The sequence below is a fragment of the Delphinus delphis genome, chromosome 20 (assembly GCF_949987515.2).
Source record: "Delphinus delphis chromosome 20, mDelDel1.2, whole genome shotgun sequence".
Taxonomy (NCBI): Eukaryota; Metazoa; Chordata; class Mammalia; order Artiodactyla; family Delphinidae; genus Delphinus; species Delphinus delphis.
The window spans coordinates 40928488-40951966 of NC_082702.1; the positions used below are offsets into that span (position 1 = coordinate 40928488).

The 23479-nt window shown below is 51.7% G+C and overlaps 3 protein-coding genes across 5 annotated transcripts in view; 1 reads left to right on the plus strand and 2 right to left on the minus strand.

Annotated features, from left to right (window-relative positions):
• Positions 1–1733: 1733 nt before the first annotated feature.
• On the minus strand, positions 1734–6061 carry LOC132416063 (dipeptidase 3). Its single transcript, XM_059999297.2, has 10 exons — positions 5823–6061; positions 5425–5551; positions 4819–4948; positions 4588–4729; positions 4275–4341; positions 3982–4158; positions 3382–3466; positions 2773–2848; positions 2160–2295; positions 1734–2058 (listed from the first exon to the last, which is right to left on the minus strand). The coding sequence occupies exons 1-10, from the start codon at positions 6059–6061 to the stop codon at positions 1822–1824; spliced, it is 1416 nt and encodes a 471-aa protein (XP_059855280.2). The 3' UTR covers positions 1734–1821.
• A 12049-nt stretch (positions 6062–18110) lies between these two features.
• Positions 18111–19947, minus strand: DDX28 (DEAD-box helicase 28). Its single transcript, XM_060000745.1, has one exon. The coding sequence runs from the start codon at positions 19945–19947 to the stop codon at positions 18352–18354; it is 1596 nt and encodes a 531-aa protein (XP_059856728.1). The 3' UTR covers positions 18111–18351.
• Positions 19948–20004: 57 nt separating this feature from the next.
• Positions 20005–23479, plus strand: part of DUS2 (dihydrouridine synthase 2) — a 41172-nt gene continuing 37697 nt past the window's right edge. For all 3 annotated transcript variants that reach the window (XM_060000369.1, XM_060000371.1, XM_060000370.1), the window contains exons 1-2: positions 20005–20095; positions 21887–21963. The gene's annotated coding sequence lies outside the window, so the exon portion shown is untranslated. The remainder of the gene's footprint in view (positions 20096–21886; positions 21964–23479) is intronic.

The window sequence follows — 23479 nt, forward strand, 5'->3', positions numbered from 1 at the left end:
TCCCAGCATCACTTATTGAAGAGCGTGCTGGGTCTTAGTTGCGGCACTCGCGATCTTCATTGCTGGTGCAGGATCTTCGTTGCGGCATGTGTAATCTTTTAAGCTGTGGCAAGTGAACTCTTAGTTGCAGCATGTGCGATCTAGTTCCCTGACCAGGAATCAAAGCCGGGCCCCCTGCATTGGGAGCGCTGAGTCTTAGCCACTGGACCACCAGGGAAGTCCCTTTCTAAGAGTTTTGTACTTTTATCTTTTGCATTTGGATCAATAACATATTCAAATAATTTTATTTTGTATGTTTTATTCTATATGGTGTGAACTAGGGGTAAATATTCTTTTTTTTTTCCACAAATGGATATCCAGTTTTTCCAGTTTGTCCTTATGGGTTCATTCAGCTTCTCCTCCACCTCACATCCAGCTCTCCTTTTTAACTCTGGCCCAGCTTACCTGTACAGATTTAATACCCAACACCAGATCAAGCAGCCTTTTCCATTGTCTCCTATATGTGCATAAAGTCTAATCCCTATAATAAATCTCTTATTTTATATCATTCACTGTGGATCTACTTATCTGATCAAATATTTACTGATATGATGCTCTTAAAGTGGGAAAACTCACTCTATTTGATGTCAAGACTTGTTTTAAAGTTGCCGAGATGGGACTTCCCTGGTGGCTCAGTGGTTAAGAATCTGCCTACCAATGCAGGGGACACTGAGCTCCGGTCCGGGAAGATCCCACATGCTGCGGAGCAGCTAAGCCCGTGCGCTACAACTACTGAGCCTGCGCTCTACAGCCCGCGAGCCACAACTACTGAGTCCGTGTGCCACAACTACTGAAGCCCACGCGCCTAGAGCCCATGCTCTGCAACAAGAGAAGCCACCGCAATGAGAAGCCTGCGCACCGCAACGAAGAGTAGCCCCCGCTCGCCGCAACTAGAGAAAGCCCGCGTGCAGCAACGAAGACCCAACGCAGCCAAAAATAAATTAATTAGAAAAAATAAAGTTGCCATGATTAAAACTTTATAGTATTGATAATACAATAAACAAATAGCCCAAATAAATGGAACAGAATTCAAAGACAGACCCACATATATACGGACACAATTTATGTCATACGTGGCACTGTATGTAATTTCGAGTTCCCATGGAAGGAACTTCGATCTGGCTCTGGCCCACCCTTGTGGATTGGGAGAGGAAAGTGGTCCGAGATGGAAGGCCTGTAGTAGGCTGAGCAGATGGCACTATGTTCCTTTATTTTTTTCTTTCCAAGACCTGATTTCTCCACCTCCATTGAAAAATCAGTTTAAGAAAAAAAAGAGGACCCTACCTGAAAAATCTAAAAGCTTTTCACGCTTCCTCTCTTGATACTTCCAAACAAGTTAGTTTATGCTACAAAAGGTATCCCCCTTTAAAAACAAACAAACAAAAACAAAAAAAATTTTTAAACCTTTCAGAGAGAGATTGGGAACTACCACTGTCACACTCCATGATGGGATCAACTCTGCTCTTGATTCCTTAGTGCTCTTCTGTGGGCTCAGGCTTTTAGAATAATAAGGTAAGATGCCTCTGCCTTTCCTGAGAAAGACAAAGCTGGAGGCTAATGGGAACCACCCATCTTGAGCAGCTGGGGCTAGAACATAAGACGGCTCACCAACCAAGAGCCCACCAGACCCAACCCCCCTGCCTGTGAAGAAGGAAGGACGTTCACACCTGGCTCTGTACCCAAAATATTTATTCTCAGCATACCTATGTTTGTGCCTGGACCACTAGGAGGGGAACTTTGTGAGACTTTGACACAGTGACCCCTGGAGGACTGGCCAGGTCACTAGAGCCATAGGATGAGGATTGAGAAGGTGGCAGCAGCCATGAGCCCCAGGACGAGGTGTGGGGAGGCTTTTGAGGGCCTCTGGAGGGCCTGATTGGTTGGCCACTTGTTTCCCACCCGGTGTGTGGCCAGGTGTTCATTCTGAGGCTGAGTCAGGTGGGAGTGGCACGACCTGCCCACCTGCCTGTTTGGAAATTCATCCTCCGCAGGGCTCTGGCCACTGTTTTCCTCTCTCACCTGGGGATGAAAGTCAGCAGTCAGTGGCTTCCCCAGCACCACCCCCCCATGCCCGCCACCTGCTGAAACACTGAACCATCTTTTTGCCCAGCCCAGCATACCTGTTCCACGTGTCTGAAGACCCGCAGCAGGTTTCCACGAAGGACACCCTGCAGCTCTTCCTCCCTCCAGCCACGCCTCAGCAACTCCTCTATCAGTACCGGGTATGTGGACACGTCCTCCAGCCCCTGTGGGAACCTGTGTGGCCACCAGCTGGCTAACTGTGGACCCGATCCTGGCCTAGGGCCCACTGTCACACCAGCCCCAGCTACATGCGGGAAATAAAGGTCCGTGTTCTTCAGGATACTGAATGGAACTTTGGAAGCTCCTTGAAGACTGAGCTTCTGCAGCATTTACCTGCCGAGCAGATGCTCAGTCCACAGCACATCTACTGGGCTGGGAGTGGAGCATGTGCTGGGCAGATGGGGTCTCCTGTGAGGGGGTGGGTACTTAACAACTGTGATGGCTTGGAGTGGGAATGGGTCCACTGGGCCACAGGAAGGACAGGGCAAGTCCAGGAAACAGGTCCTGGGAGTGGGGAGATGTCAGGTGGGCTGGAAGACCAGAGTCTGTGGTGGAAGCCTGAAGGATGGGAGGACCATGGGATAAGGAACTAAGACTAAAGGACTCCCCACTGAACCCCGACCCAAGAGAAACCCCAGGGGAAACACTCACCGGCCAGACCCATCATAGTTTCCGCTAATCCCGATGAACTCAGATCCAGTGATGGCTCTGATGTGGTCAAAGTGATCTAGGGGGTGAGGGTTGTGGTGGGCAGCATGAGGCTAGAGTTAGATCCTGGGACCAGCCCTGGTCTGGGGGAACTCAGCGTGGCCAATTCCCCTGCCCACAGCACTCCAGGACATAACAGCTGACTCCACAGAGCTCCCAGCCCATTGTGAGTTCTGAAGTGGTTATAGGCTAGACACTGGACCCAGAGTGAACCTCAGGGCCACCAACCCCTTTGGATCTTTTCCTGCCCAGGAGCCACCATGCCTCTGGGTTCCTTGAGAGCCTGGTTGCGGGGCTCTGCCTGTCCTTTCCAGAGATGTGGGAGCAAACGTGAGACTCAGAGGCAGAGGCAATTGCCTCCCCAAAACCTAACAGCACTGGTTGTATCCCTAGATCTGGGTTCAGGGCAGTGAAGAGCTGTGTCTGCTCCCCTGAGCTGTTGGGAGGCCTGCCCAGGGCCCAGCAGGTACGCCAGACGCCTAGAGCTGTCCTGAGGGCCCTAGCGGCCACAGGCCAAGCTACAACTGCACAAGGAGTCGAAGCGGGGCTCACCTGCCACAGTGGACACGTTAGCAAACAGGTTACACGGCAGCACCCCCGTGGACAGCGACACCATCACAATGCCACCATTTTTCTTCTACATGGATAAACAAGTGGACACTCAGCTTGGCACTTCCGGCCTGATGGTCTGCCACCTATGCCCTGGGGGCCCTGATAGGGTAAGTGCTCACTCCTTGCCTGAGGGGTTGGGTAAGGCTTCACTTCTCTTGGCCCCTGGGTGGAACAGATTTGGCCTTGAGTTTCAGAGATTGGGGAGGGTTAACCAGCCTTGGGTCCAAGGGTGAGTGAGGCCTGGGCTGGTAGCTTTGTTCAGGGTCAAGGGTCTTTGGATAGGGACTTCCCTAGTGGCGCAGTGGTTAAGACTCCTCACTCCCAATGCAGGGGGCCCAGGTTCGATCCCTGGTCAGGGAACTAGATCCCACATGCATGCCGCAACTAAGAGTTCTCATGCTGCAACTAAGGAACCCGCCTGCCTCAACAAAGACCCAGAGCAACCAAATAAGTGAATAAATAAATAAATATTTTTTAAAAAAAGGATTTTTGGATGAAGCATGCCTAGTCCCAGGTTTGAGGGCTGGGGTGGCTGCTCACCAGAAGTTGCAGGATGTCATCGGGAACATTCAGCATATTGTTGCACACAGCCTTGGCAGCTGAGTGGGAGAAGATCACAGGGGCCCTTGACACCTTCAGGGCTTGCCGCGCCAAGGTGTCTGACCCGTAGGACAAGTCCACCATCATGCCCAGGCGGTTCATTTCCCCTATCACCTTCTGCAGGGACAGGTGGGTTTTTTTTTTTTTGCAGGGGGGTGGGTCGGGAGGGACGCACGTGTATGCACATATCTGTAGGGAACGTGTGGGGTAGGATATGGAAAAGGAGTCCTTACCTCTCCAAAGCTTGTCAACCCACTGATGTTGGTGTAGAAGTGTTGAAACTTGGTGGAACTCTCTGCCCTGAAGGACAGCCAGAGGAAGGCAATCTAGCAGGCCCTACCTTGGCCAACAGAGCCTGGACTTCCAGGCTCTCTGTCCATCCATCCCACCTCAGAACAGGGTGAGGATCTGGACCAGCTGCTTTCTGGGAGTGTGAGGGACCTGCTGAGACCCCACAGCCTCCCTCTGTGGACCCCTCTTTCCTCATCTGTCTGGCAGTTTCCCCACCGTGTGTCTACCGTTCCACCCTGGCCAGGCACTGCTCACCAGGGCGTGTTGCAGGTGAAGGTGAGTGTCAGGTAGCGTACTCCCAGCAGATAGAAACTGCGCAGCACAGAGAGGCTGCTGTCTAGTGAGTGACCACCCTCCACACCAATAAGGCAAGCCAGCTTTTGAGTGCTGTTCAGTCCTAGAAGAGGGCAGAGAATCAAGCGGTCAGAGCCCAGGGCCAGAACCACCAGAGTGAGGCCCTGACTATCCTCCCATTCCCCAGCCCACCTCTGGCTGAGGTCACAAGCTCCAGTTCAGAGTAGGAGGCACACATGCGACGAATGAGGTCAATCTGCTCCAGCGTGAGGCGCACAGCATCCTGGTCCTGGGTGTGGCATGGTGCGTAGGCTGACCAGAACTGGGGGTTGGCCCAGGGGTCCAGAATGAGATCAGGGTGGACTCCAAGGACCCTTGGCCTGCTACTCCTCCTCGGCCCCCAAGGTAATCATCTGGGTCAGTGGCCCTGAGTGCGGCACTGCATGACCCCGTGGTACCTTGAGGACTATTCAGCTTGCTGCCAGCAGCCAAACCGGCAGCACCCGTCCTCACCCGCCGTTTGTCCGTGTGCTATGTGAATGCCCCAAAGGCAATCCACCATATCCTTTGTGGTTTCAGAGCCCCCACGCTCGCCAGGGATTTTCTGATCATTTTCTTTGAGTCTCCACAGAACCTGGGCACCCATGCCTCTGGCCTGCTTTGACCTCCAACACCCCTGCACTCTCCAGCAGCCCCATGATGGCAGACTGCGTGTCCTCTGATAGTCAGAGGCCTGTCTACCCAGGTTCCTGTAGCCCCCACGTTCCCCAGCGGCCGTTAAGTGTGTCCCTCTGGTACCTGGGCACCCACGAGGCCATCCCTGAGCTTGTCCAGGCTGGTTTGGCCAAGGCTGAAATTGCGCAGGTTGCCCTCCTGTAGCTCGTTCCGGAAATGCTGTTTCAGGAACAGGGGCAGGTGGTTCTTGCTGGGGGGGGTCAAGACAAAGTAAGAGTAGGGGGCGTGGCATCCAGGTCCTGGGCCTGTTCTGTCCCAGCCCACCTCCTCCCTCACACAGACAGTAGTCCTGAGGAGGAGTTCTTAGGTAGGGCGTTCCACCGGCAACGGGGTAATGGGGACGAAGGCGCCAGGGGTGATGGAGGAGAAAGGGGTGGTGTGAGGGAGCCTCCTACTAGCCCTTCCTCTCCCGCCCAGGGGCGGGTTCAGCCCCCACCAGCCGGCACGCAGCACCGACGCACCCATCCACGAGCCGGAAGTCCCGCATCAGGGCCCTCGCGCGCTCATGCAGACTCGAGGCTCTCGGGGAGCCCGGCGCTGTTGGGGCGCTGGAGGTGTCCGGCCTGGTCGAGGCGCTGGGGGTTCCCTGCGTGGTCTGAGCGCGGGTTACCGGCCACAGCAGCAGCCACAGCAGGAGCAGCAGACGCAGAAGAGGCCGCCGGGTGAGTGCGCGGGGAGCCTCGAGGCCTACGGGCAGCATGCTGCACAGGGCCGAGCAGGCGGGCAGAGGCGGGTCTCGAGAGCCTGAGAGGGGCGAGCGAGAGTCAGAGGGCGACGTTGGAGTCCCAACCATCGATGTAGGTGACCCAGCGGCGCGGCCTCGTGTGACGCGCGGCTGGAGTCAGGACGCTCGACAGACGGGCGGGGACCCACAATGCCGCCTCACAGCGTGGTCGCCAGGGGGCGATAGGATCTTCCGCCCCGACCAGAACGGCGCACTAATGGGCCAGGCTGGCTTCTGTTGCGAGCGCCCGCTAGCGATGCATCGCGGGCTCCCTCCGACCCTGCTCCCGGCCCTCCAGCCACCCCTCCCGAGCTGTGTGTACCTACTGACTCGGGGAGGAGGCCCGTGGGAGAACTGGGAGGGGTCCAGGAATCTTCCTAATTTCACCTCTAGCCAGGCAGGTCGCAGGTCCATGTGGGGTTTTATTTGCAGGGATATTCCCGCCCTCCAACGGGTTAAATATTCCATGAAATTCTAGGAAGAATTAGAATTCAGAAGAGTGAATTCGATCTGTATGTTTTGACGGACAGAAAAGTGATTCCCTATATATTTTTAATAAAAGTGAAATATAAGAATAATACTTATGGGAGACCATTTTGTTTTAGTATCTCGTGTTAAAATTTACTTCTGTGCATGTGTTGTTACACACACACACACACACACACACACACACACAAAACACCCTAGAGGAATATACATACTAAACATTAGTTAATGGTCGCCATCTTGGGAAGGTAGTTACCTACTCCCTGGTCAATTTATGTCTCTTTTTTTTTTTTTTTTTTTGCGGTACGCGGGCCTCTCACCGCTGCGGCCTCTCCCTTTGCAGAGCACAGGCTCCGGACGCGCAGGCTCAGCGGCCATGGCTCACGGGCCCAGCCGCTCCGCGGCATGTGGGATCTTCCCGGACCGGAGCACGAACCCGTGTCCCCTGCACTGGCAGGCAGACTCTCAACCACTGCGCCACCAGGGAGGCCTCTGTCTCATTTTTTTTTGTATATGGTCATCCTGGCTGAGGGAAGTCGGAGGCAGTGCTGGTGAAGGCTGGCCATGGTGGTAAGAGGTTCATGAAGGCACCAGAACAATAGCTGAGCCTTGAAAGGATGGGGCTTGGATACTGCAGGGGAGTGGAGAGGGCATCTGGATTGGCCAGTAGCCTAGGCAAAGGTCTGATTTGAGCAGGATGAGTGTGCTGTGGGGGAAGAGCTGGAAGAGTCTCCAAGGCACAGAGTAGGGGGACAGGGTCCAGTTAGGGCCCTTGGTGCTAAGAGCATGAGAGGCTTAGTCTCCTAAGGATAGACAGCACTCCTCCTTCAGGACAAGGTGGTTTCCCGGCTGGCCAGTGGCCTGGACAGTATAATTCGTTGTTTTCTGCAGAAAAAGCTATGGTTTAGGGGGAACTGATCTCAAAACTGCAGTTGGGTGGCATCTGAGCCTCCTGGGCCTGCATCAGGTCCTGCCAGGCTGAGAGGGGTCAACAACACAGGCTGAAATCTAGTCTGAGTTGTCCCCCCACTTTTGCATTTGTGTGTGTCTCCTCTCTCTTGGACTCCCTGACAAGCTGGCCTCCCCTCTCAGCGCCAGAGGGACCTTGGCCTCTGGTGACCACTGCCTCCTGTCTATCACTGCCCCCTGCCTCTTTCTCATGCCTCAGGGGTAAGGACAAAGTCTGACCTGGTTGCCTCCAGCTTGCCTTCCTCAGCTCAGGAAGGACAAAGCGGGGTGGAGGTGTTTATATTCTGGTGACTCATACATGTGAGCTGACCTGCCACGGAGGTCTTCATTTAAGTGACATTAAACAACCTAATGCATGATGACTTTGCTGATAGTTTCTCAAAAGTGCAGAAGCTTTTCGTATACATTTGTTTCCTATATTAGTCTTAGGTAAAAGGAGAGGGCATAATGTTTACAGTTAATTTTAAAATGTTATCAAATTAATGCATACGCAGTTTCAAATGTCTGGTTGACTAAGTAAATAAATCAAAGTTACAGTCCTCCTGACAATCATTAGAAAAGTTGGGAAAAATATGAAAAGGATCTTCTTGAAGGCATCAGGGAGTTAACAAGATACTGAAAAATTACTTGTGAAGGATCCAGGGAGGGTGGAAACTCAGAGGTGGGCCAGGTCTTTGGGCTGTTTCTTCCACTAGGGACTTTGTGGGGCTAAGGAAATAGAGATTAGTATCCAGGGTCCCCCAAAAGTAAGGAAGAACCCTGAGGAGTTAGAACACAAGACAGCACACCCTAGGGGAAAGAGTGAATCAGGCCTCAGCAATCCTGGGTATCAAACAATTGTCTCTCAACTGCAGATCCAGCCTTATGTTATTCTCTGCTCTGTGAGGCTGGGGCTTGAACTCTTGAAACCACATTTCCTAGCCACCCAGCTGGCTTCCTATTACATTCTGCCAGTAGGAGTTACCAGAGAAAGGGAGATGGAAAGACAGGAGAGGAAAACAGGAATGTCTCCCTCATTTTTTGTGTTTATGTCAGTGCGGCTCCAAGCAGTGGCAGTTGGCTGCGAGCTCCAACTTCTTCGGGCCATCGTTGAGCAGCCCTGTCATGCCCATTCAGAACACCTGTACCGACTGAGCAGAGCCTTAGATACCCTAGAGGTCTGAGTGCCAGCAACACAGGGCCCTTCTATAAGCTTCTATCTTCTAGTAACCTCCACCTCTTCCCATTTCCCCCTAATTGGACTCTGAGCTGGATCAACTCAGCTTGGAAGGCTCTGAAATGGGATTAAGGTGATCTCGGAGTGCTGCTCAATCCATCCAAAAGAAGTTAAGCAAGGAGAGAACAGGTGAAACAAATAGAAAGCACTATTAGAACTTTCTGAGTAACAGTTCAGAGACCAACCAACTTGGTCCCTGAGGCAAGAGGAAAAATGTGTACTTCTATACACATTATAAATGTATTTTTTAATGGTTAGTTTTTCCAGGATATTAAAATAGTTGAAAAAAATGGAAGAACTTAAAAGTAGGTGTATTAAAACGCACAACACTATTTTATGTTTCCATATTTTACTTACACTCAAACCAGAATTATAATTTTATTTCCCTGGCTTTAATGGAAGCAAACTCATGAATAATATTTTCAAAACCTGCTTCTTCGCTTAGTTCATTTTCTATTGATAGATTGAATGTTTGACAATTTCTCTTGACCAAGTGACATTCTTCAGTAATTTTTTTTTTTTTTTTGCCTTACGCGGGCTTCTCACTGTTGTGGCCTCTCCCGTTGCGGAGCACAGGCTCCGGACATGCAGGCTCAGCGGCCGTGGCTCACGGGCCCAACCTCTTCGCGGCACGTGGGATCCTCCCGGACCAGGGCACGAACCCGTGTCCCCTGCATCGGCAGGCGGACTCTCAACCACTGCGCCACCAGGGAAGCCCTATGACAGCTTTTAAGATAATCTTTGGGGGAATTCCCTGGTGGTCCAGTGGTTAGGACTCCGCATTCTCCTTACCGAAGGCAAGGGTTCAGTTCCTGGTCGGGAAACTAAAATCCCACAAACCGCACCGCATGGCAAAAAAAAAAAAACCCAAAACCAAAAAAACAACCTTTGGTCTTTGGCTCCTTGAAGTTTGATTTTTTTTTCTGTTAAGTTTGATTTTGAAATGCATTTGGTGGTATTATGAATAGTGCTGCTATAAATATTATTTCATATACCTTTTTAGGGAACCGGGGAACATATGTATGCATTCCTCTTGGATATATAGCTGGGATGAAATTGCTCAGCCAATGGGATATGTGTAGATTGTTAGCATTAACTATTATCTTTTATTAGTCATTATCTTTTTATCATGTTATTTATTATTATTACCTCTCATTATGCTTTAAATGAACTTATTTATTTTATTTTATTTATTTATTTTTGACTGCGTTGGGTCTTCATTGCTGCGCGTGGGCTTTCTCTAGCTGCGGCGAGCAGGGGCCACTCCCGCAGCAGTGCGCGGGCTTCTCAGTGCGGCGGCCTCTCCCGTTGCAGAGCACGGGCTCTAGGTACGCGGGGCTCAGTAGTTGTGGCATGATGGCTCTAGAGTGCAGGCTCAGTAGTTGTGGCATGCTGGCTCTAGAGTTCAGGCTCAGTAGTTGTGGCGCACGGGCTTAGTTGCGCCGCGGCATGTTGGATCTTCCCGGACCAGGGCTCGAACCTGTGGCCCCTGCATTGGCAGGTGGATTCTTAACCACTGTGCCCCCAGGGAAGCCCTACCTCTCATTATTAACTCAGTGTATTAACTCAATTTTGGCTATAATTAGTGCAGTTGCTATTATCATTAATGAACTGGGGGAAGATGGGGTGGTTGTCTAAGTAGCCTGAACTGATTAGAGAGGAAGTCCCTGAGGAACAGGGGAGGAGGTGTGCCCACATCCAGAGCAGTCTAGCCATTGGAGGTCCATGGCCCATTAAGTAGCCTGAGATCCTGGGCTCTGTCCAAATAGGTACAAAGATCATTTGTGATCTAGGCATGTTCTCTTCTTGGGCATCTGAACCACCATTCCCTGAAAGATCCCCAGGTGGTACTCAGTGGGTCAGGATCTGGATTGAGGTGAGCTACACAGAGGGAACCGAGCCACCCACTGTCTTCTTCCAGTGCTGAGCCAAGCCACCTGTGTTTCCTCAGGCCACTGCCAACAGGTCTTCCTTGAGTATCCGGTGTCTAAACTGCAGGGTCCCCCACCAAACCCCAGTATTGGGAGCCTGCACCACAGACCCCACCATGGAGAAGGACACTCACGCTGATTCCATTTCTAAAGCATTTATTTTCACGAAATGTTTGTGCTCGCATGCAAGGAAACTTTGTGGGGTATCTGTGGCTGCCAAAGTGACATCTGGCAGGATTAACTGGATCACCAGAGCCAAATAATGAGGACTGGGAAGGCGGCAATAACTGTGGGGCCTGGGCCCATGTGGAGGCAAGATTTTGAGAATGACCACTTAGGTGACAAAATGGGATTCCCATGAACCGCAGCTCTGGTTAGTTTCTGGTCTGGAGCCAGATCCTCTCTCTGATGCAGACGTGGGAGGACGGAGCGGCAAGAGCTGCCCAGCTGCTCATCTGGGAACTCATCCTCCAAGGGACTCTGTCCCTCGTTCTCCTCCTGTACCCGGAGGCGGCAGTCAGCGGGCAGCAGCTCTCACAGCACCCCCGCATACACCTGCTCAGACCACCTGCTCAGAGCTACTCTTTTGCACAGCCCAGCATACCTGTTCCACCTGTCTGAAGACCCGCCGCACGTTTCCTCGAAGCACACCCCAGAGCTCTTCCTCACTCCAGCCATGCCCCAGCAACTCCTCTATCAGTACCGGGTATATGGACACGTCCTCCAGCCCCTGTGGGAACCTGTGTGGCCACCAGCCAGCCAGCTGTTGGGCCTCAGACCTGTTCCCTAGTCCTGAGTCAGAACCGAAGCCCTATGTGTCCAGGGTCCACTGAACCGCAGCCCTGGTCAGATGTGGAAAATGGAGACTTGGAGAGAGTAAATGATTCACTCCTGCTCTTCATCCTTCAGAGGAAGGCCCCCAAAAGCACCTCGACTATTCACCAAAAGTCATCGAATTGTACTGTTAAGATCTATGCCTTTCACTGAATGCAATTTTTGCCTCCATTTATAAAGAGAAGAAAAGCTTTTTAAGAACTGGGTTGACCCCCCTGCATGCACAGGCGCAACTGCAGGCAGAGAAGATGGTTAGCCCAGCCCAGACCTTGCTAAGAGTCTGCTCAGAGGCCGTGGGTCTGCTGGCACTGGATGGGCGCAGATGCTGGGCAGATGAGCTCTCTGTGGTGTTTGAGACAAATATGATGACCTAGAGTAGGGCCAAAAAGACAGAAGAGCCCAGGAAGCAGACCCTGGGGGAAGGGAGATACCAGTCGGGCCAGCACACCTGAGGCTATGGTCAAGGCCATGAGGACCACAGTGTGGTGGGCACGGTGGCTGTGAAAGCCCCACTGCTGCCCAGCCAGCCCGAGACAAGCCACGGGGAAGCACTCACTGGCCAGCCCCGTCATAATCTCTGCCAATCCCGATGAACTTGCATCCAATGACTGCTCTGATGTGGTCGAAGTGATCTGAAGAATGGAAAGTCAGCAGTGTGGGGCTTCCAGGGCAGGGGTGGGGGTGATGACTGGCCTCTGCTGATTCCCCTTTTTGCAGCCTGTAGGCCAAACAGGCCAGTTCCTTCATGGCCTGGCACCGAGAGTACCAACTAGAGGGCCCTGAGGTTTGATCTGAAGTGATCCCAGCTGGCTCTAGACTGGACTTCAGATTTGGAGTGGACCCCAGAGCCCCCTGTTTGGGCCATTTCCCACCCAAGATTCACCCTGCCTCCCAGTCTCCTTGAGAACCTGTGGGGGCTCCTTTCCCCGGGTGTGGAGGATGAGAGAGGAACAAGAGTACAACCGATGAAGACCCCAGAGACCTAAGGAGCTGTCCAGTCCCTTGGCCAGAGGTAGGGGCAGTGCGCTGTAGGAGCCCCTGCAGAGGCACAGATGGGCAGCGCCTGGGCTGTGTGTCTGACACTCCCACTGCTCCGAGGGGGCACCCTAGGTTGCTTCCCCCGCCTCTAGCCTTCCTGTCCAAGCTGGGGTCCTTCTCTCAGAGGGCCACCTTCAGCCTGAGGCCTCCCGGGAGCACACGTCATCCCCATCTGCCTGCAGCCGGCCCCGCCCACCCCGAGGGCTGCGTGTGAGTGTCTCTGTGGCCACAGGTGCTCTAGGCTCCCGGTTTTCCGGTACTGGGCCATGGTGGCTGGTGTGGGGGAAGAGATAGTTTCTGGAAATGGGGGGGGGAACCTTGTGAGCTCTGGATTCAGGAAGGGGCCCTCTGCCCCCGACCTTCTCTCTCCACCTACTCGACTCCCCAAACTGCATGACCATTCTCTGGGGACTTCAACCAGCACCTGGGAACTATCAGGAACCTCCCCCACTTCTGTCAGCCAGCCTCAGGAAAGAGTGCCCTCAGGAGTTGCTACACCTCCCCAGGGCCTGAATAGAGGGACTTTGGGATGTGAACTGAACAACCTTCTGGGGAGAGTCAGCGACCCTTTTACTCAACAGAGCAGGAACCCAGTCAGCAGGCTATTTGAGTGGAAGGAAATGAAGTCATTTCCATGGCAGCAGAGCCCCCACCACAGCAACCTTCCTCCCAGAGCTGTTGGCCGACCTTCTGGCCAGGATCCCTCCTACCTCAGTGTGGAAGGCCCGGCCTCGTGGAGAAGTATAGGTTCTGAGGAAAGACCTGGCACCTGGGTTCTGCTGCTACACTTGCCTTATCTCGTGGCTCTTGTGGCTGTAGCTTCCCCAGAAACCTCAAGGGCTAAGTGCCTGTGCTTGCTCAGAGGCCGCACGCCATTCCCCATTTCCAGCCTCAGGCCCTCCCCCAGCTGCCTCCTCTAGGGACCCCGTCCCCCCAGCGCGCGCGCGCACACACACACACGCACACACACACACACGCACACACACACACACGCACACACACACACGCACGCGCGCGCACACACACACACACACACACACACACACACACACACACACACACACTGGGGATGTGCCTTCTCACAGAAGCTCAACTACTGAGATGCTTTAGGGACTGTGCCCAAACTCCTTCATCCCCAGCCTCAAGTTTTTGCTCTGATCCCTGGCACGCCCTGGAGCTGTTCCACCTTTGGAACCTTTCCCGGCTGGCAGGAGTGCCTAGCACAGGGGTAGTGACCTAAGTCTGAGCACTGGCGACCCTAGAAATCTGTTACACAAAAACATTTTATTGAGCAGTAAGTGACCCCACTGGGGACAGAAAGGGCTGGCAATAAAGGAGCATGTGAACCTCGGGGCAGGGTGCATGCTGCTTGACTCTCCATCCTGTTCTTGCTTCAGGGAGCAGGTCTTCCTGGGTCTCTCTGTCCTGCCTCCTGAGACCCCAGGCAGGAGGTTCTTTGGGAAGCCACAGATTGCTGCTTTCAGTTTCAAAAAGCCCAGCTCCCCCCTGGTTTGTGGTGGTGGCCGCTGACAATGGCTCAGGGCGGGAGCCCATGTGGTAGACTGCTAAGGCCTCTCTGCACCCTGTCTGTGCTCCTGCATCCTCCTCGGCTCGCAGAGTGTAGACTTTTCTTTCTTCAGCTCACAAAGGGGCCCCTGAGGATTGAGCAGAGGAACGTCAGGTTTTCTTCCAGGCCAGCTTCAGCCCTGGGATGTTCAGGGCAGATTCTCATTCAAAACTCAGTTTCTGAGGCTCCTTGCTTACGGCCATTTAGTGTGGAAGGAGGCTCCTGGCTGAGGAAGGCTCAGGCAGAATGACTCAGGTTCTAATCTGTGGCAGTGGGCAGTGGGGGGGCGGGGGGGGGTCACTGCAGGAAGAGGCATTCGCTGCCTTAGGCAGTTAAACCATTGCCCTCTCTTCAGAATGACTCAGCCAGAAAGATTCTGTGGAGTCCACCTCTGGGCACCATGCTACAATCGACGGATTTTGGGTCTGGAGCAACCAAGATCTTTGTCCGACTCTTCCGGAGCGTGCTTTCTCTTGGGAGCACGTCTAGGGACTGGCTTCTCTGCTTCCACCTTTGCTGGCATGGCCAAAGGAACATCCCCATAGACCCGGTCGCCACCAACTAGGGAGTATGTCTCCCCGTGCCGGCCAAACTGCATTTCTCCACACTCTCAGCAGAGGACATGGTAGTGACCAGGTGTAGGAGGAGAAACGGGAGCCGCTGCTGCTGCAAAGAAAATCAGAACTGATCAGTCACTTCTGCTGTACACAGTCTCCTGCCAGAATTTCCCTCTCTCATGTCTCTCCCAGTTTCTGGCTGAAGACCTTTAATCTACTTGACATCCAAAACACAGGCTTGGCCCATCACCTCTATGAGTCCCTAGAGAAGGGACACTGGCTGCAAAAGCAATTCCTAGAGCCTACGGCTGCAGCAGATGAGGACGTCTCTCCACCGTTTCCAGGGGAAACAGTAGAACCCGAAAGTAATTGCAATCATGATCCTCTCCATCTCTCCCTTCCACAACAGAGAAAACATTTCTTGCAGTCTGTCACTTCTGAGGCTTTAATGGAAATGTCGTTCAAGTTTTGGAAAAAAATAATCTAATATAAATTGGTTAAGAACCCCACCCACCTTGGCAACTCCTCTTGGGCCCCATTTATACTTCCTGCTTCAACCACACTGAACTCTAGCCCTCTGATACTTTTATGTAGATTAGAACAAGGCCAAATGCTGAGGCAGAGTGATCAGGAGACTCAGAACCGGGTTCTGGGTACCAAGTCTAGGCTTACATCCACCCAGCCTCCTGGGACACCATCTCCTCGGCCCTCCACTCTCACTAGCACTTCATCACCCGCCTTGGTTCTTCTGGTCTTCCCATCAATATGGCACCACCGTCTCCCCTAGTTCTCAGCAGCTGAGTAAGGGATGTGTCTGAGGGGACCGATATAGACGCCTACATGACAGCACAGAGGTGCCTGGGTTTGAAGGGGCGGTTCAAGAGTGGCCCTCTTCCTCAAACTGCTCCATTTACCATTTGCCAACAAAAATGCACTTGTCTTTTGCTAAGAGGCCAATCGGGAAAGGGTCTGAATGGAAGCATCCTGTAGCCCAAAGGGGAAGGCTACATTTATACCAGACAGTATACATTATACCAGACAGTTTGGAAGAATAAAAGCAAAGACACAGGGCTTCCCTGGTGGCGCAGTGGTTGAGAGTCCGTCTGCCAACGCGGGGGTCACAGGTTCGTGCCCCAGTCCAGGAAGATCCCACATGCCGCGGAGCGGCTGGGCCCGTGAGCCATGGCCACTGAGCCTGCGCGTCCAGAGCCTGTGCTCTGCAACGGGAGAGGCCACCACAGTGAGAGGCCCGCGTACCGCAAAAAAAAAAAAAAGCAAAGACACACTCTTCTCGACCTTGTCCTGCCCCAAATATAAATTCATAACACCCTCACATTTTTACAACTGAGGACTTAAAAAAACCAAGAGGTTAAGGGGCCTACCCAGTGTTCCACAGGTAGTGGAGAGGTGTTCTGCTCAGTGGTTAGGTTCATGTCGGGGCTCCGGATTTACAGCTGATAGGAATGTGAGGACAAGCTCACGCCATTTCAAACATTTCCAAGTGATACTGAGAGAGATGTTAAAGGTGCAAAATAAGGGTGCTGAATGACCTCACAAAATGGGAATGGTGGGCCCATTTTAACATGAAATTGAAAACAAATTCATGACAAAAGGACATAATACAAAATGACAACATAATCATTACACTCCCCTCTCCCCTAGAAGTAAAAATCATTAGAATCCTTTCTCTCTCCACCATAAAAGGATGAGATAAAAGCTCAGCAGCAGCCCCCGTGAAAAACATGGTCAACAGTGTGAAGAGGTGTTACTAAGACGATTTGGTCCGACTCAGAGAAGGAAAGAGACAACTCCGCCCTTAGCCTGATCAGGCCCACAGGAAGGAAGCACATTTGGGGCAGCCTTTGATAGTGTGGCAATGAGAGAGAACCTTCTTTAGGAGGGGACTCCCTGTTGCCGACCTTGAAAAAGCAAAGATGGGACATTCGTTTAATGGGGCTGTTGCAGAGGCGATGTGCCCAGGAGGTAGAGGCTGCTTGGACTACCATTTTGGAGGTTGGGCCACCCTGGTGGAGAACCACAGCACCTTCTATTCCTAAACTGCTTGAATCAGTGGGTGCACGTTAGGACAGACGAAGTCAGGCCCCATTGGAGCAGACTGCCTTTGGGAGTGGTAGGATGTAAAATGTGAAGGGGAATGCTCTGGAGGAGGTTTGTCATGGCAGGTGGGCCAGCACGAGACCATTCAGATTCTCCAAGGCTCCAGAGATTACTTGGCTGGGAGCATCCCTCTGATGTGGTGGGGGGACTCCTACCTTAACAGGACCTGGCTGGGCATCTGGGGGAGGCAGAATAAATGGTTTATTAACTTACGAGAGCGAGAGACTCACCTGGGGGGTTCCACAAAAGCACTTAAAAAGACTTGTACCTAGATTCTTGAGCCAACCCTCAGAAAACGTATCTAGATCTGGAGTAGGGCTCAGGAAGCTGCACTTTTAATAAGCTTCCTGGGCAGTCCCACCACAGTGGTCCATGGATAGAGTGACCAAATTATTGTGAATTCTCGGTTGCTCTTGGGAGTCAAAGTGGGCAATATTAAAAACTGCAGCAGGCATACATATAAACAGGGAATATTCAAGGCAAACAGAGGTGTATAGTTATTCTATGCATGAGTCAGATTTGAGAAAAGCTAGCCTGGTGGTTAAAGAACACAACCCTTAGGACAGACAGACCAGATTCTGTCCTACTTACTTGTGTGATTTTGACCAAGTTCTTTTATCCTTCTGTTTCTTCATATAGAAAAGAGCTATGGTTGTACATTTAGCACAATATTCTCTTTTGGCAAAAGTTGCTCTGGGTCCATTTGTGTTCTCTGCAACTTAATCCTTTCCAGTGTGCAAGCATTTGTAAGTTGTTTGGTGAAGTATTACATTTGACTTTTAACTGTTCATTACTTTGGGCAAAGCTTATGTAGTGCTGCAGAGACTAGAACCTATGCAGAGATAGTGAGAGGATGTTATAAGCTTATTCTGCCGGTTTATAAAAAAGTTTAACCTTTTCTCCTCTTCCTCCACCTGCCACCAAGAGATGAGAAAGAAGGCAGAGCCTGGAAATGCACACCAAGCAATACTTCTGTGTCAGTTTGCCTTTCATTCCTCTGCCAGTACTTCCCAGAGAGATTTCACCAAAAGTGCCTAAGCTTGCCATGGCCATTGTTGTGAAGAAAGTTTCTCTCTATTGCTAGTCGCATCCCCTTTCCCTTCTCCTGGGGGCTTAATGGATGTTTGGGGGCAGGAAATAAAATTTAAACTAAAACATCAATTGAAAGAGCCTTCGTCCTAAGTGTGGTAGTTTGGAGTGTGAATCTTCTCAGAGTCTAGTGAATTCTGCTCCAGTGGAAACTGTTATTAAGGGACACCCATAGAAACACTGCTTACTGTAAGAAATCATGACACAATACAGAGCCAAGATCGACTTTATTCTTCATGTGAAAGACTACAGAGAGCCATGCTCAGTAGTTCACCCTCCAGTGTTGGCCAGCAGCTTACCTTTTGAAGGCAGAAAGCAGCCCGGGCCTTCAGAAGGTGACTAGGCAGCCCAGAGCACCCTACTGACAAGTGTGCTCAGCCATCCAGCACAGAGGGAAAGGTCACTGTTATGGCATCATATATAAGCCTGCTGCAATAAGGTTTGCTGGTGCAAAGGCTGTCTCACTGAGGACCTAGTCCTGGAAGCCTTCTCCTCCGGCGAGCTGCCAGCTCAATCTTCTGAACCAGGCTCACGTCCCAGGGATGGGTCACAAAGCTGACGACAGTGCCTGGCACTTCGCTCCCCACCCGGCCCACCCTCCCTGCTCTGTGGATGTAGTCTTGTAGGGTGAGAGGGAAATCATAATTGATGACTAGCTCCACCTGGGTGCTGTCCAGGCCCCGAGAGGCGATGTCTGTGCAGAGAAGTATGTCTCGGGAGCCCTTCTGGAAGGACTGGAAGATGCCTGCTCTCATTGAGGCTGGCATCTGTCCCTGCAGTCTTAAGTGTTGGATTTTGTGGTCATCCAGAATATACCCCAGCCAGTTCACAGTGCTGGAGCAATTACAGAACACCAGAACACTTCCTGCGGGGCCAGTCCTATATGCTCTGTCACGCTGCTTGAGGATCGGCACCAACCCAGTCACCTTCTCTGTTCCCTTCAGTCTCATGAATGTCTGTCTGACGTGAGGCATGATGCAGTGGAGCTTGTCACTGGTAACAGTGGTTAGAGAGTCTAAGCTGGTAACTTTACTCAGCAGCTGGCCTACACCTTCGGGAAATGTGGCCCCCACCAGCACTAACTGAGCTTTGGGATTGAAGGGGTCTTTTAAGTCAGCTGGGTCTTCTGCTATATGGCTCCCCTCCAAGATGTAATCCACCAGTTCCAGGAAGCTTTCATCCAACAGCGTGTCTGCTTCATCCAACACCAAGAAGGAGAGCTGCTCCAGGCTGATCAGTTGAGTTTTCAGGGCCTTCCACAGAGCCCCCGGAGTGGCCACTAGTATATCTGCTGGAGGATGTTTGGACAGTTGCAGCCTGATCCTACTCATGCCATGGCCTCCCCCTAACTCCCGCACCTGGAGGCCCAAGGAGCTGCCCAAGGGCTGGGCCACGGCCCGCACCTGTTCGGCTAATTCTCGAGAAGGCACAAGAACCAGGCCTCGAGGCGCAGGGATGCGACAAGGGTCCAGGCTTGGCTGGCCCAAGAGCCGTTGAAGGAGAGGTAGTAAGTATCCTAGAGTTTTGCCACTGCCGGTTTCTGCGGCGCAGAGGATGTGGCGACCGCGGAGGAGTGGGGGAATGGTACTCGACTGCACGGTTGTGGGCCGAACAACTTCGGGAGCAGCCTCTTGTAGTGCGCTCAGAACGCGGTGCTCCAGACCCAGATCGGTGAAGCTGCCCTTGGGCGAGAGGTTCCGCAGCGTTGGAGCCTCATGTTGCGCGCGCTCGATGGAGAAATGGTCCCCGTGGGCGCGCCGATTCCTCCAGCCGCGCGAAGCGAGTGGCGCGGGCTCCCAAGGGCCCAGCGTGAGGCGAGCCGGCTGGTTCAACTCCGGTCGCCGCGCTGAGATCAGCAGCGACCCAGGTCGCACCAGCACCGGCCGCGGGGGGCTCCGCTGCCCGCTTTGCCGCTCTTCCTGCCGCCGCTGTAGAGCCCGCGGAATGCGCACCACGGGCAGGGGCTCGTTGGGACCGCGGACCGTCAGGTCCCGGCGAGGCGCCAGAAGCAACCGAGCCACGAGCGACAACAGCCGCGGCTGCCGCGCTAGAGCCATACTCCCCTCGGTGCGGGAGAGGCGCACGACAGTGACGTCACGGGCGCGCCAAGGCCTCGCGGACGGTGGCTGGCGCGGCTCAGTAGGGCCCGCGGAATTGGCGAACTGTGTGGAAGGAGCGGGATCTGTAGAGCTCAGCAGCGGCGAGGTCTGTAGGTCCGAACAGGGGATGGTGACTCCAGGTCCCGGCCAACCTTGGGGAAGGGTGCGCGATGGAGGCAGGACCGGGGTCCGGCGATGGGGCCCTGGCATTACGAACCAGGAGGGCGGAGGGCTTGTGGCGATACGATGTCCGATCTCTGCGACGCTCATTTGTCGCCCTCACAGCCCCTGTCATGGCTTGGCCAGTTCGGGTCTCCCCCTGTAACTTTACAAGTATTTATTGAGAGTCTGAGTGAATGGTCAGGCCTGGGGGCCGAGACCGGGAGTCCGGAGTCGTAGATCCAGGCTCACCCTTCCCTTAGAGCTCCCCAGAGAGCTGAGGGCCCCGAGGGCAAGCTCATGGCCTTCAGCGTATCTTCTCTTCAGTCCAGAGAACTCATCGCTTGGTACTTTTCCCCTCTCTTTTCAGCTGAGGGTCATTCTCCCCTCCCTTGTCACCCTTTCCAGCTTCTCATCCTGAACCCACTGCTTTTTTGGCTAGTTCACCTCCACCGGCTTTCCAGTCAGATACCTCAGTTCCGTAAATAGCAGCGAGGAGGATTTGTGGCTTGTCTCACAAAACCACGGTCAGGCAGAATATTTTACTTGAATTCAGTTGTTCAGGTTGCCCAAAAGCCTTACACTACTGGTACTTCTTGAACGGATCCCGAAAATGGGTGTCAGATCATTTCTGTAATTTCCAGTGCCTGGGGTAGGAGATAAGGTAAATGTGGATTAACCACCTGGGAGGTTCTTAACATCTGGAGAAAGAGTTTTACTTTCATTAGATACCGTTATAGAGATAAATACTATTAAATTTCAAATAGCATTTTGATACACGATAGACTTTCTGGAGAGTTACCTGTTAAACCAGCAGAGGAGAGAGTTTTGAGTACTCATGGGTGAACAGAGTCATTGGATAGAGCAGTGGCTCTTGCGTGAGGGTGATTTTGCCCTCACCCTTCCCCCAGGACATTTGACAATGGCTGGAGACATTTTTCTTTGTCACATCCGGGGGGTCGGGTGGGGTGCTGCAGGCCTCTAGTGGGTAGAGGCCAGGATGCTACTACATATCGTACAAGGCATAGGACAGCCCTCCCCACCACCCCAAAGAATTATCTGGCCCCAAATGTCAATAGTGTGCTTTGGAGAAACCTTGGATAGAGGCTGAGGACTGAAGAGAGGCTGAGGTTGTCACATGTACTCTCACTTCAGGTGGTCAGTCACATTTGCCAGACTCTTGTGTGGCCCTGCCCCTTTCCCAGAATCTGTAGCAGGCACACTGATGCCGTGGTTGTCATGTCCTTGGGATGAGAAAACCTTGGGGGCTCCTGAAAGTTATAAACACAGGAAGGAGTGATTTAGGAGGGTGACGTGGGAGAAGAGGACTTTAGGAAGAACAAAATTGTCCTCATGTGTTTGGGAAATGTGCCAGATGGAAAAGAGATGAGGTGTGCCATGGGGTGTACCATTCCAGAAGGCAGACTGGGACTGATGCTTGACAGGGAGTCAGATTCTGAATTTGATATAGACTGCTGTAGCAACTAGAAATGCCTAGATCTGTCTAGAGAGTGCTGGGTTTTCTGTCTCTGCAAAGTTCATGTATAGGCTGATGACCACTGATTGGTGATATGATAGAGGGGAGTTGATATAAAGGATGCTCTAAGATATTGTGATTCTACACTACTTTTACGATTCTTTCCCAGAACTCGGAGCTCCTCATTTCGTTAGCTGAAGAGCTCCTTGGATGTCTGCTCTGACATGTTTCACCTGTTTACATGTGCCACTCATTTTTCAGGTACAAAACAAAGAATCGCTTTGCACAAAGCCAGAAGGGATATACTGAAAGAATTATCAGAAAAGAATAATACATAGGTATGTATTTGCATTGACTTTCTCCAAATATTTGAGACAGGGTAGCTGGTTAGTGGCTGCTTTCTCATGCTTGAGCCCTTACAATGTGATCACCTCAGAATGTCATAGCGATTGGAGCCTGTCTGAACCTGTCTGTCTCTGCCCATGGCCCCTAGTTTCTTCTTGTCATTGCTTTAGTTACTGTGTAAGGCCCTTCTCTTTTCCTCCTGCTCACAGCAGACATTGAGTAACCTCTAGTTGTTACTGAGATGCATATTTCACAGTACAGTACTTTAGAAATGAGAAAGGTTTACTTATTGTGGAAACAAATGTAGGCTCCTGGGAGTGTTAGTGTCACTCAGTAATGTTTTTCCCAGGGCTGCCATGGTAACTGACGTTGCCTGCTTACTCCCTAAGGTTTGAGAAGAATTCTTCCTTGGATCTCAGGTGATAGTGGTACATTCCTTCATTCATTTATTCATTTAGTAAATATTTTCTGAGCACTATGTATGTGCCAGGTACTTCTCATATGGACAGTGAACAAAACAGACAAAATTCCTGCCCTAGTGAACTGTATATTCTGATTTAATTGGCTTGGGGTGAGGCCTGGCCATTGGTAGTTTTTTAAATCTCTCCAGATGATTCTAATGTACAGCTAGGTTTGAGAATCACAGTTATAAATGAAGCACTTTGGGAATTGCAAAGGCATTGCAGAAATAAAAAGTGGCTATTGGTATTCCTTCACTATTCCTGCATTTTCCTGCCTGCATCAGGACTGTTGTACAAGTGCTGATCATTTTCTTTTCAGCCCTTTTCGCTGTTTGCCTAGACCCTTTATCCCTCTTTCTAACCTAACACCCTACCTCCTTCTTGTCTTTCAACCTCCAGTCCATCATCTGTTTGGGATTTATCCTAAACTTGGTGGGAAGGCATTGCAGGGTATAAACAGAGAAGTGGTGTTAGCAGAGATGCCTTTTTCAGACACCATACTGGCTATTGTAAGAGAATGGATAGGAGGGGGCAGGAGTAGATTTGGGGAGACTCATTAGGAGACTGGCTTTGTGCACAGTGGTGGCCTTGCAGATGGAGTAAAGCAGGCAGGTTAGAGTCATATTTGGAAGGTTAGTGATGGTTTGGAGGTGAATAGGAGATAGTGATGAATTGGATGTGGGGAATGTGGGTTAAGGATGTGTAATTGGGTAAATGGAGGTGCTACTTACTGAAACGGGAAAAATTTTCTCCCCACATATTGACCTGATAAACACCTTCTCACCCTTTAGACCTTGAATCAGAGATTCTTTCTTGTTTTCTTTTATTATATTTTATTTTATTTCATTTTTATTTGGGCTGTGACGCCAGCTTGCAGGATCTTAGTTCCCCAACCAGGGATTGAACCCAGGCCCCCTGAACTGGAGGCACAGGGTCCTAACCACTGGACCACTGGGGAATTCCCAGCAGAGATTTTTTCTTTCTTTTCTTTCTTTTTTTAATATAAGTTTTAATTAATTGATTAATTAATTAATTTTTGGTTGCGTTG

What these genes read in the sequence shown, in the direction of transcription:
- LOC132416063 (XM_059999297.2), bottom strand. Translation starts at nt 6,061, where the DNA reads ATGCTGCCCGTAGGCCTCGAGGCTCCCCGCGCACTCACCCGGCGGCCT. An exon ending in ATGGCCTCGTGGGTGCCCAG is followed by an intron (nt 4,949 to 5,424) that starts GTACCAGAGGGA and finishes GCCAACCCCCAG; the next exon opens with TTCTGGTCAGCCTACGCACC. An exon ending in AACTATGATGGGTCTGGCCG is followed by an intron (nt 2,296 to 2,772) that starts GTGAGTGTTTCC and finishes GTGGCCACACAG; the next exon opens with GTTCCCACAGGGGCTGGAGG.
- DDX28 (XM_060000745.1), bottom strand. Translation starts at nt 19,947, where the DNA reads ATGGCTCTAGCGCGGCAGCCGCGGCTGTTGTCGCTCGTGGCTCGGTTG.